The 13,205-nt window shown below is 38.6% G+C and overlaps 1 protein-coding gene across 1 annotated transcript; it reads left to right on the forward strand.

The window, feature by feature from the left end:
- Window positions 1-1,612: 1,612 nt before the first annotated feature.
- LOC149174621 (uncharacterized) lies at window positions 1,613-1,957 on the forward strand. Its single transcript, XM_089420904.1, has one exon. It carries the CDS (start codon window positions 1,613-1,615, stop codon window positions 1,955-1,957), a length of 345 nt encoding a protein of 114 aa, XP_089277030.1.
- The last annotated feature ends 11,248 nt before the right edge of the window (window positions 1,958-13,205 follow it).

Consider the following 13,205-nt stretch of genomic DNA (forward strand, 5'->3'; position numbering starts at 1 on the left):
TATACCCAAAATACCAAACATTTTTTACACGAGGATCCATATTGAATGAAACCATGTAGATAGCCAGATTGTGCATGAGAAACCAAATTTGATTTAGTTCGAGGCCTTACCAGAGTCGCGAGGTCTTGACATAACCATCAATGGACGTTGAAGTACCTCAACTCCCTAGTACATCCCGGAACTTTCTAGAATTGCAGAATCATATTTTGAAGTGTGAACTAGATCATGCATGGCTTGAGGATGGCTGTTGTTTCTGATTTCAAAACTTCTGTCAAGATGGCATCCATCGTTGTCGCAGGTTTCACCAAATTTTTAAGCTTCAGCACGCTGATTTGAAGATTCATCTTCATGCACACGAAGATATAACAAGGAATGGGAAGAATACTCTATGATTATACCATTTTCAACTTCATCATGGACAGACTCACTGCATTGTGCCAATCAAGGAGATAACTCAGTGGATGGAGAAGCAATAGAATATGGAGTATTTCCGCCACATGTAGATGCATCGTGAATGGTAGGACATGTTAGAGTCGGTCTGGTCATCCCTCCGTCAGAGATCAAAACTTCTCTTTTGCATTTCATTTTTAGGTGTCTCGTTCAGCTCTTTCATCTACATTCTGTTAGGGGCATGCCATTGTCTGACGGAAGGGATTTGTTTTCTCGTTTCCTTCATGTTTATACCTGCCGGGTTGGTCGAAATTTATCAAAGTTCATCAAAATTGATTTTAGTCATTTACAGTCATAGATGGTGTTTTGGTAAAAAAAAGTTTCAGTCAAAGAGTCTCTCAGTTTCTAGGTCTAGGGTTTGGTCTTTAGAATGTCAAATAATGCCTGCAGGCCATGAGGATGTCTTCAATAAGTTTTCATTCCACAATTTTCATCACCTATAATGCTGAGAATGATTCTTCTTCAAAACTCTGTTTTGAAGAAGAAATCGTTAAAATTGTTTTTTTTTGTAATAAATGCCATGTACATTTTTCAAGTTTCCAGTTGTCAAAATCTTCAGGTAGCCCTGGTCACCTTGCCAGGTTTCAGTAGCTCCCACCCCTGCAAAAAATCAACCAAAAAGCCATCGTTTTAGCCAAAAAATCAAAGAGGAAACTTGAAAAGCAGAACTGTATTAAAAGTGAAGAAATGCCAATTCTAAAACATTACAAAACAGGTCTTTACAAAGCAAAGGTCAAAGCTATGACTTTATATAAATATTTCTATATCAATGCCATTTGCACTCAAGAGGTCGATTGAAGTTGAAGTTTAGTGGAGAGAGGGCAAAACTTGTGAATTTTCAAGCTAAGACTGTGTTTAGAGTGCGTGCGACGCATTGGGCAACTGGCGCGGCGCACTGGAGAGGCACGACGCACTGGGAGCGAACACACAGTACATTTTTGCACAGGAGCAGTGCACTGGGCAGGCGCGACGCATTGGGTATGTTGTGCAGCGGATACAGTTAAAGGCCCGAAAGCTCACCATTACTCCAAATTGCCAATAACGCGCACGGATTTTCTAGATTTGGAAAAGAAGGGAGCGAGATCCACTTGCATCTAGTGTTACGACATGTTTTAGTTATCTTCCAGGACCATTGTCGTGTGTTAAATTTGGTTTATTGACAATGAGGCGTATGCTGCCATTTTCTAGTCGATGTTGTGAAGCCATAAGTATTTCATGTCTCACTTTCCATGGTGTAAATAGTCAAGCAGAGTCATTCAAGAGCTACTTAGTTTCAGATTTGGATGGTGAAGGACAATGTGGAGCAACAATTAACTGCTGGAGGAGGACTCCCATGACAACTCCTACAGATATTGCAAACAGTGCAGCAAGTTCGCAGGCATCTCCACGCCCTGTTATGACCAGTCAAGACCCTCCTGGTACACCTCGTTTGGTTCGCTGCCGTGCAGTTAGAAGAGATATATTCGAGGACTGGCACTTTGATGATTTGACTGAGGATGTTCAATGACCTGAGGAATAAAATAAAAGTATTATTGCAACTGGGACAGGTGTTGTTTTAGCTTGTGATTGAGATAAACTAGCTGTTTGCTATGGGCTGGTGTATTATTTTCAGAGAGATCCATTGCCTGCTCCAAACCAACTTTTCCATTATTAGCATGATGTGGTGTTCTTGAGTGGGGGCGAATTTTGGTTTAATGGTATCTATGAAGGACTCCATTTCAATCGCTAAATGGCCAGTTCTTAAAGGATGGGAGAAATTGCAGCTGGAATTGGCGGAGCTCTGTTTCCCTTCATTAAAGGCGAAATCTTGGTTCAAAATCATTTTTATTAAAAGATAGTTTTTATTCAAACGGCATTAAGGAAAGGTGAAAAGTCAAAGACCGAAAGTCAAAATTAAAACGAAGAATATCTACCACAGCAGAAAGATAGGAACTGATTGCCTATTTTGTCCTCAGTCACGATTTCATGGGATCCACGCTACAGTTTTTTCCTTTTAATTGATCAATCAGAGAAATTCAAGTGGAACGTTGTTCTGTCTTTAGAACAGATGAATGACTCTTTTTCTATTTTCATGATTTTAGTTGAAACAGCTCCCTATTTTCAGCGATCTGTTTTCCCACCTCTGAGTTTATTTATTGTATTGAAAATCATTTGTAAGAGGTCAGAATTCTCGGAAAAGGGTGGAGGAAAAACTCAGCGCTTCACTGTACAGTTTGGCCAGGAAATTAATAAAATGATGCAGCTCTGTTTCATGAGATTCCTATGGTATGAGTTTAGCATATGTTTCTTCTTCCTGTTCCATATGTATCTTGTCATGTTTTACAGTTCATTCATACTCATTTCTAATTGAACGTTTTTTAAGTAAGAAAGGTAGAATCCAGTTCATTGCTCTGCCTTGGAAAAGCATTCATCCTCTGTGTGTCTTCTTCTGTTTGAAAAGGATTCATTTTTTATGCCCTTTTCAACCTCTCTACAGTCTTTCCACTCCATACTACTTTAAATTTGATTGCTACACCCCCTGCCTATCTTGCCTCACAAAATACTCTGTCTTTGATTTAATTTCCCATCTCATGCTGTCCTTTGTCCCATACAACCCAGAAAATCTAGTCTTTCAATAAATTACCTCTTTCATATTTATTTACTAGCCTAAAATCAGTTCTCATTTTAAGTCATCTCAAGCCCATTGAAACACTTTTCGCTGAGATTGACCTGGAGAGAGCCCTCTCCTATCCTTGTAGGGCTAGCTACGAGGCTGAGCGTGGTTTGATGTTGGATCTAGAACCTTGCCCTTTCAGCCTGAGGCAAATCTAGGCTCTAACAGGACACAAGGGCAAGTGAGGTGAAGAGGAAGTTTGTTGGGAACGGGTCCCCTAGGGTTACTTTTGGGGTTAAAAGCCCAACTTTTGGGGCCAAACGCCCAACTTTTGTATAAAGAATGTAAAGTCTCTGCATTTTGTGATCACGGAGCGTGAAGATATGAATAGTCAAAAAGGGTTTCCTCCCTTAGTTTATGTAGCTTATGTTGGCTTGATGAGATTCACCCTTGGTCCATGGACCATGGGAATGTATAAAAGGGGATTCTTAGAAGAGTCAAAGGCAGTTTAGTTCTTAGTAAGTTTTTGAGTAATTGATTGATGTAATGAGTCTGTGAGAGCTAAGAGCAAAGAGTCTTAGCGTAGGAAGAGGCTTTGTAGCTGCATGCGTAGATGTCTAGACTAGAAGTCCGCATCTGAGTGCGTAGACCCTTCCATCTATGTGCATAGGGAAGTTAGAGTCTGTACTGGAGATCTGAACAATTAATAAAGAGAATTATTTTGGAGATATCTGTGTATGAGCTATTTTACTTCTATTATGAATGTATGTGGTTATGTTATGTTAAATACTGGGTTTATGATTTAATGCTGTATTGATTCAGAAATTGATGTGTTTTACGTTGTCATATGAACACAAGTAAGAATATCTGTTTACGCGAAGATAATCATAATGCATGTTGAAGTTAATCAATACTAAGATAATCTGGGTAAACACAAAAGTAAGAGTAATTACAGGGGCATGTAAGTGTCTGAATTGCCTATTTAGGTTTCGTGAAGGACGATCGTAGACCTTTGCGAAGGTTTCAAAGCCAAATAAGAGAAGTACATTGATAATCCATAAAAGACTTATTGGTCTACACGAAAGAAGGGTCGGTATATAAAACGACATAAAAACTATCTCAGGGTGCGGAAACTTGGTTACTGCATCCCCCCATACTGCGGTGAGACTTCAGTCCACGCTCCGCGGATTGATGCCGAAAGGGCCAGTAGTGTAGGGATTTGATTTGCTAATTAACACTAAACCTAGGTCAGGGCCCATCAAGCCAACAAAGTTTCAATATGGATGTGTTGTTTGACCGAAGTATATTCTAGATCTGAGTTAAAGTCTTCATTAGAAAATGGAAAATCACACGATATGCTTGGGTGTTCATCATGACATATGGAAGCATGGGAGTGATGACTACCCAAGACAGGGGGTTGATCGAAAGAATTGATTGTAAAGGATGTTCCGCCAAGATTACCAGTTTGAGTATCATTCATGAATGGAAGCTCATTATTTTCATATGGAAAATTTTGAAACAAAGAGGGAATATTGATAGAGTCCTCACCTTTCTTCTCCTCTACCTGTGTAATGTGATTTCCTTGCACCTGACCGCAATTTGAGCGAGCATCTTGAGAATCAAGTGGATGTGAACAACTGGCTGGTGAAGCAGATTGATCAAGCAAGTCATGGTACAAGGATTCATGGCTTGTAGATGATAGAGCATGACAGAGATGCATATGAGATTCGAGACTTGAGTTATGCACGGTGATGTCCTCTTGTAGAATGGAGGAGTGAGTCTTCTCTGTAGGCTTCCTGAGCCATTATGGAATTTCCTCCATTGAATCGGGAGATGGATGAGAAGATGGTCTAGGGAAATGTTGCATGGATTTCTTAGCTTTGCAATCACTGCAAGGGGGTACCTACATCAAGACCAGAAAGGGATGAGGACAAGGAACAAATAGGGTGTTGGTCTCCTCCTCTACAATATGAGGTGCCTCATGGTTCACAAGAGTTGTGGAGGAAGGGAAATCAGAGGTTCACTGTATTGAGAAATATGAACCAAGCATTTAAATTAAGTTCAAAATCTGTTCAGGAATTTTATAAAAGAGGTGAAGGAAGTGATCAGAAAATTCCTTGAATGATTCATTAGGATCCATTATTAAACGATAGAATTTTTCACGAAAATCTCGATGGTTATACTCATTGAACGTTTTAATCATCATTTTGGCAAGCTGTCAAAGGAAAAGGGTAATTTGTAACACCAACATTGAGCACGACCTTTAAATGTGAGGGTGAGAAATATAGTCCAGACATCTTCATACTCTATCTTGTGGCATAGGCAAAAGTTTATGACTTGGCGCACATGCACATGAAAATATGGTTCACCCTCACTACTGAACTTTAACTTGGATAGCTCATGGATAATGTCCGCGGGGATGGTACATTCAAACTTTGTAGAAAGACATCCCGAGATCATGATGTCAGGAAGACCCATTTTTAAATAAGAGATTCAAGCCAGACTCTACGGGCACAACCTATCGTTTGGCCCTCCTTCTAGTGCCATTTTGTTAACAGTGTTGGACCTGCCAACAAAGGGGATCTCCCTAATGTGAAGTACCAACTAGATCTCACACGGTTTAGTGTAGGAGTCCCATCCAGTATGAAGGCATGATTTCCATATACTTATAGATATTCCTTGTCTCTAGCTGTCAGCACATGAGAGTGTTACGTTGGTATCTTCCAACAGCAAGGTATGTGTGCCTGGTGAGCGCTTAATGTAACTGTGTCCAGGTTCTCTTACTATAAAGGGGGAGAGTAAAGTGAGCCTCTAAATGAGAGGTAGTAGTACCACCTAGGAAGAGACACACGTGAACTAGAAAGGCCTGTCCAACACCCAATAGAATAGTCCATAATGGATGTGACAATTGTTAAAATTGAGGTGAAGGGGACAACACGTACACCACCTAGTAGAGTAGTCCACATGGATGTGGCAGTCATTATAACCAGAAAACAAAGATAGTTTGTCGGGTATCCCATAGAGTAGTCCACAAGGAAGTGACAACGATGTTAGCCAGTACACAAAGGTGGTCTGTCTAATATTCCGTGGAGTAGTCCACGGGGATGAGGCAACGATCATAAGTAATACAACACATCTTCAACAATGTAAGTACTAAAACAACCAAAGTAGTTCAACTATGTTATTATAGGTTAAGAAAACATGCATTACAAATGTTTAAAGAGTAGCCTTACAAACATCTACAAAACATGTGTGAAAACATGCTAGCCTTAACAAGCTTCTGAATTAAGAAAAAGTCCCAAGACACATTTGTAGACCATACATCACTAATCCCAGTATTGGGACATTGGAGCTACTCCTCACTCGTCAAAGAACAAACTATAGACTCTCAAGGCTACTTGGGAGTAGCCAAGGTGAAAATTCCTTGCTCATACAATGGGAGGGGTATATATAGCCAATGGTGATGCTTGACCCTTGTGACTCTTGGACTACCCTCATGATTGTTCAACTTCACATGAATTTTCAATTGACATGACTCTTCAACCTCTTGTGTGCATCCATTGGACTTCACTTTACATTACATTCAGTTACAATGGATATGGCTCATAGTGGTGATGTGGCCAAGACAACTCATGACACAACTCGACATAACACTGCTGACATGTACTAGCTAACTGTGGTGTCCATGTCAAGTTGTTGTCCTGGTAAGTGATGGATTTACTCTTGGTGTGATTTGTCTTCTTCTTTGCATGGAATAGTGCTGCGGGATCTTCAATAATCTTGGTCTTGTTTGATGGTTCTATGCATGTGTTCCTCTCGCTTGTTTCTTGATGTGCTTGGTACGTTCGTCCAACTGCAAGAAAGTATTCTAGCATGCATGCTCCTTGTTCATCACGTTCATCGTTTTCAAAAGAAATTCATGATGGGGCTGCAAGGGACCTGTTGAACATGACCGTGCAGTTTTAGAGAATAGTGCAGGATAGGTAGCAGAGGGACTACTACACATGATTGCGCAGTTTTGGAGAACAATGCAGGACATGCAGCGGAGGGCCTACTAGACATGTATGTGCAGTTTCTGAAGGCAGTGCAAAGCAAACTACCAAGGGATCCACTAGGCATGTCTACATTGTTTCTAGAAGCATTGAAGGACAAGGTAGCAGAGTGCCAGCTAGACATGTTTGCGTAGTCTTGGAGAACAGTGGAGAGAAAGGAAGTAGAGGGCCAGCTAGGCATGTCTGCACAATTTTGGATAACATTGGAGAGCAAGGGAACAGAGGGCCAAATGGGCATGTGTGCATAATTTTGGAGAACAGTGTAGACCCAAGTCTCAACATAGTGCATACTTCCTGCCGACAAAAGGAGGCTTGATGACTATGCCATAGAAATGCGTAGTTCAGTTTGGATTTGGAGGCAATTTCTATTCAGTTCTGGGAGGTAGACAAGCTGCTCACCTCTAAGATTGCACAGTACAGTTCATATGGAGGAAAGCCTCAAGCACTGTGTAGTTTTGGGTAGTAGAGCAAGGTCACTAAGGGCTAAGACTGTGCAGTACAACTCATTCGGGCTCCGGTGGAAGAGGGTTGTTTGGTTGGACATATTTTCAGAAAAATGGCTAAGCATTGAAAGCAAGTGTACTTGTCTGGACTTAACATTGTGATCATACACTTAGCATACTTCAACAATGAGACAACAAAGACTACTAATACAACAAGACAAAACATGTCCTTGGTGAGACTGTCTTAGAGCTCAAAGCGACAAGAGCGACACTTCAGATAGACCTTTGGACAATCATGGCGACACTTGCACGATAGTGCTTACAACTTTGTGTGTGAGTACGATGGATTTTAACATAGCGAAGACAACCCAAGCACAAAAAGACAAACCTTCAAACTTACCAGAACAAGATCACAAGCATGACAAAGCAATCAATATGCAAAAAGATGACCACTAGTCAAACAAGCAAAAGGGTGAAAATACTTCACAAGAGCTCATAACCAAGGAAGGCTACAAAATTTGGATGTAAGCCAAAATTTTGGAGGGTGTTGCAGCCACTACAATAGATAGTTTCATGAGTTTTTGTGACCAAGGGCCTTCAAGCTATTAATAAAGAAAAACCACTATAGGAAAGTGTTTAAAGGGGCTCCAGCCAAAATCAATGGAAAGGCACCATGGAGAGTACTAAGGATAGATGGGCTAGTGCTCGGAAGCTCGCAACTCTTGTGAAATTATATTTAGAAGAAAGTTACGAGTACCAAGGCTTCCATAATCCAACTCATATAGTGGAATATGTTTAAAAATATGGATGAGTCAACAACTCCTTTTGTCACAATCATGAATGAGTTGGAAGCTTGAAGGCACAGTATACAGAGGACAAATGTGTCAGAAGTTGAAATAAATTCACACAAAGAGGTTCGTGCCATTTGATTAATGATGACTATAAAACCTGTCCCAAGCTTAAGCAAGCCTCCCCTAATAATTACTTGCATGTCACAAGTAAATAAATTGAGAGAATGGATTCGGGGACACCATATCAGTAAATTTATGGGCTCTGATACAGTGTTGTAGCTACTACAAGAAAGAGAAACATGCCTTTAGTACACTTAGATCTCTGTGAAGTAGTTAATAAGGAATGGGGAGATTTTTTGGAGTGTTCGAGATGACTTAGAACTCATTCTTATTATGGGAGGCACCCAGATATCCAATCAATGATTAATACAATTGCGATGATTGAGTGAAAAAAGCCCATTTCTAGAATTCAATGAGTTTGAAGAGGGTAGGAAACCTAATGCAACAGTAGCATGGAGTGCCATACAATAGTATGCTTGATACAACATGAAGGACTACACAAAAAACATCATTCCTATTGCAGCAAAGAAACAAAATGGCGGAGTATAGTTTTGCAAAGTGGGGGAATGTAGAATTGTTGTGAGTTAAAGTGTGTAGTGTTGTGAGTGTGTAAATAAAGGGTGAATGGCAGTAAGTTTTAACTGAGAGACAATGTAGTAGAGGGTCGAGACCAGAGCTGGTTGAGCAGCAAAGAGAACATTTCAAAGGGGAACTTCTGAGTGGAAGGGAAGGTGTTGGCATAATAGTAGATCGGGTTTACATTTTTGAGCATGTATATTAGCCTTTGTTTTTAGTTTGAAATTGTATGAAAAGTATAACAATCGCTAGAGCAGGTAGTGGGCTACTTTCATAGGAGGTTGGTTCCTCTTGGCAAGTAGCAACTAGCTATTTGAAGGGGGTTTGGGCCTCCTCTGAGTGGTTGCTCACAAACAAATTAATGTAATTAAGTAAGCTCTTAATTTACATCATAACAAAAACTAGAATGGTGGTTTTCTCCCTTTGGGTTTCCACATAAAAGATACCTGTGTCAATATATGTGTGTGTTGCTAATTTGATGTATTGTGTGTACATGTGAATGTATTATCTTGTTGTTTATTTATATTGTATTATGAATTTTCTCATATGTAACTGGAAGTAGTGAAAATAAAAAATATTTGTGCTTAAATCTCTAAGAACCTCACTGTTACTGATTTACCACCCCTCTCAGTGATTCCTTCTTCCAACATTTGGTATCAAATCCAAGTTACTTAAGGAACAATTTAACCTCTAGAAGGTAGATCCATAAGGAATTATTTCTAGGCAAGAGAGTCAGGATGATTACTCAAGCAAGATACGAGTCTTTTATGGGATAAACTATGCTTTTTGGAAAGTTAGGATGGAAGCCTATCTTATGTCTCTAGCGATAGATGTTTGGATCTTTGTTTTGATATATTATAATGTTCCTAATATTCCTCCCATAGATGCAAATAGTAAAAACGTGTGTGGAAATAATTCTAAATCCAATAATGCAATTCCCTTTGGCCTTAGTCAATCTAAACTTGTAAAAGTTATGCATTGTAAGTATGCACAGGAAGTGTGGGTTAAGCTCAATCAGAGTCACAAAGGAGATGGAAAATTCAATTAGACAAACCTTGAAACCTTCATAATTAGGTTTGAAATCTTAAAAATGAGTGAAGAAGAAATCATAACAGAATACTTCCTTGGAGTTGATGAAGTAACCAATATGATTAGAGGATTACGTGAAGCTATAAAAGAAGATATAATTGTTCAAAAGGTCTTAAAATATCTACATGTTAGACAAACTAATCATTCTTGTGGACAATATGAATCTCCCTAAATCTAAAATGATATCTAGTAACAAACAAGAAAATAATTGCTACCTTGCCTTAGCTTATGATTGATTGAAACAAGTAATATGTGAGGGATCACTTACCGGTTTAAATAAGTTCCTGTCGAAGTCCTTTCAGTTCCTTCTACATTTGGATTCCCCTTGATGCTTTAGAGACCATTCCAACATTTTCCACATATTATCCATGATGTTTCGAAGGAGATCTACATAGACAGAAACACACAAATGATCAAAGCATCTAGTATTTAGAATGAAAGATAAATGAAATACTTAACTCAACATACATCATAAATTGAATCAATAACCAATCAGAATCTGTGTGAGTGATCAAGGAATCTCACAAATGGTATCATAAAATACATGATTAGAAAATAACGGTTTCTTTTATTGAATAAAAAGGAGGAAAAACTTACAACCTCAATGCCTTCACATTACAAGCGTCTTCACATGATCTCCAACCTTCTCCTTAGATGGAATGCCTCCAAGCCCTATTTTTGTAGCATAAGCCTACCTTCAATGGTCCTCTCCAATCCTCTAGCCTTTGTTTGATTTATAGGCCAAGACAGGGAGGTTTGAGATCCTCTTGCTAAGGGATGAGATCTACAAATGGTGGGATAGGGGGTCCACAAGGAAATGGAAGTAGCTCTATGATGAGAGGGACCAAGATTGAGTACTCATCATTTCGATGTTTTTAGTTGGGAAAGATTTAACTAAAAAATATTCTAGACTTTACTTTTTATTTTTTACTTGTGTTGATTCATGTGTGTAAGCCATAGTGTAAGAAAAAGCACACATTTTTGCAGCGTCTAATAGACTCTTCTATGTATGCACAAAAACTTACTAGGGAACTTCGCAGGAAGTCAAAAATAGATTTTTGGGTCTTGAGATCCAGGAATTTCATTCTCTTTGGGATTATTTGGGTTCTAGCCCTACAGGGGGGTGTCTTGGATTACTTTAATGGATAACGAAAGATCCAAAATGACGGGCATTTTCCTAATGTGACAAAATGATGTGTAACAAATTACCCGCTAGAGTGAAAAGTCATAAGAGATATTTTATGACTAAAGAACTTTATCATGCCAAGGTTCAGGTTAGAGACCATAGTTGGAGACCTGAAACAATAAATCAAATGTTATAATGCAATATAAAATCATCCTTGAGGTAGGCATTCCCATACTCAAAACATAAGTGTCTTAAAGACCCAGTACAAAAATACACCTAAAGATCCATGTCAATAGAAGACACAATATAGACAAAACCATCAATGGATCTCCATTTATAATCATGAATATTTAATAACTCCACACAACTTGGATGGATGAAACTAGATCCAAGGTATTGATCTCCATTTCTTAATCCGTACTACAAATATAACCATGTGAGTGAATGTTTTTTAGTCAAACATGGTAGAACCACTTGATCACTGGTCAATGATGTGGAGCATTAACAAGTGCGAGAGAAACCACCAATAATGACAATGGTTCTCAAGGTACTTCCAATAAAATCTATGAAGTGTGAAATGATATCCTTAAGTCGAACACATAGAATCATTTTATCGAAGGTCAATGATGAGAACCTGTTGGTGAAGGTGAGAAAACTACCATTAAGGCATGCAGGCTCCAAGGTACTGAAGAGGGTTTCTAGATTAACTTCCTAGATAGTGTGATGCAGTCAATAAGAAGTGACCCATTGGAGGAGGGCCTACGACATGAAACTCAGGTAAAGTTTTGAAGAATAGAAGTTTGGAGTAATCTTGGCCTAACTCAGGGATGATCGACACGATTAAGGCTATGCATTTCTAGGTAATTTCGACTGAGGTTCAACTTCTATTGAACATATTAGTGACACAACATTTTGACTTGGCAACATTTGGCTAAAAATTGGGACCAAAAACTAGTTTGAAGACTTTCAATGAGGTGTGGTCAACTAAGAGGCAAATGGATTTCCCAACCAAGACACAAAGGTGACAGAGTGTCATGTTTAAGAGTGAGATACTGCCTTTTGTAATACAAAAGAAAACATTTTTTTCCCAATTCCCCCCACCATTACTAGCAAGTACCTCTTTATTTTTGGAAAGATTGAGGAGGATAACATATGCTTGTGATGTAAGCTCATCCTTTGGATGAGTCCTTTGAAGTATTTGTAATGAACCCTAGGAAGGAGTGGTTCAGTCTCATTATGATTAATGAGTCCTACACTGTTTACGTTTTACGAGCCCAGTGAAGGAGTAACTCAATGTCGTTTTCATGTTTAAAGAGTTTGAAAAGACACGCAAATCAAACTCATTCAACTCTTTCATCATAAATTTTAACGAGCCCAGAGAAGGTAAAGCTCAGTGTTTTTAATTTTTAGGGAGTCAAGAGAAAAATATAAGTAAACTTCACAATGTCTTTTTTCATAAATTTAGTCTCTCAAGCCTAGAAAAGGGTAAAATAATGTAAGAGAGAACTTTATTGACCATGATTAATCAATGTATACATTTTTCATAAATAGCCTAGTTCACTCTATAAAAGGGGTAATCTTATACAAAATAGGTGATTGTTCATTTACTTTTATGAGTTCGAACAATCAAGTACTAAGTGATATTTTCATGTTTAGGGAGTTTGAAAAGGGATTAAAGAGAAACCATGGGTTTCACTTTTTCGTAAGTTTTTAACGAGTTTGAAAGAGTGATAAAAATATACTCACCACCAAAATGATTCATTTTCGTAAATAGCCTGTGTTGTGCACATTTAAACTCAAAAATTATCACCACTTCTCAAAAACATAGTAAAAACATTAAAAATTTGAGTTTCAGAGGCTAATAGCAAAAAAAAATATTTTAATGGGCCTAAAAACCTTATAAAGATCTAAAAAGTAAAAAGTCTTTTACCATTTGTGTTTTCTACCTTTTGAGAGTGATTGAGTGCATTTTTCACCAAAAGCTTCAGAGGTGGATTCTCTGCAAACTAGTGGACCAAATCACGA

Source organism: Pinus tabuliformis, chromosome 4_1, assembly GCF_031772625.1.
Source record: "Pinus tabuliformis cultivar Carrire ecotype Pingquan chromosome 4_1, CPIR1, whole genome shotgun sequence".
Lineage (NCBI taxonomy): Eukaryota > Viridiplantae > Streptophyta > Pinopsida > Pinales > Pinaceae > Pinus > Pinus tabuliformis.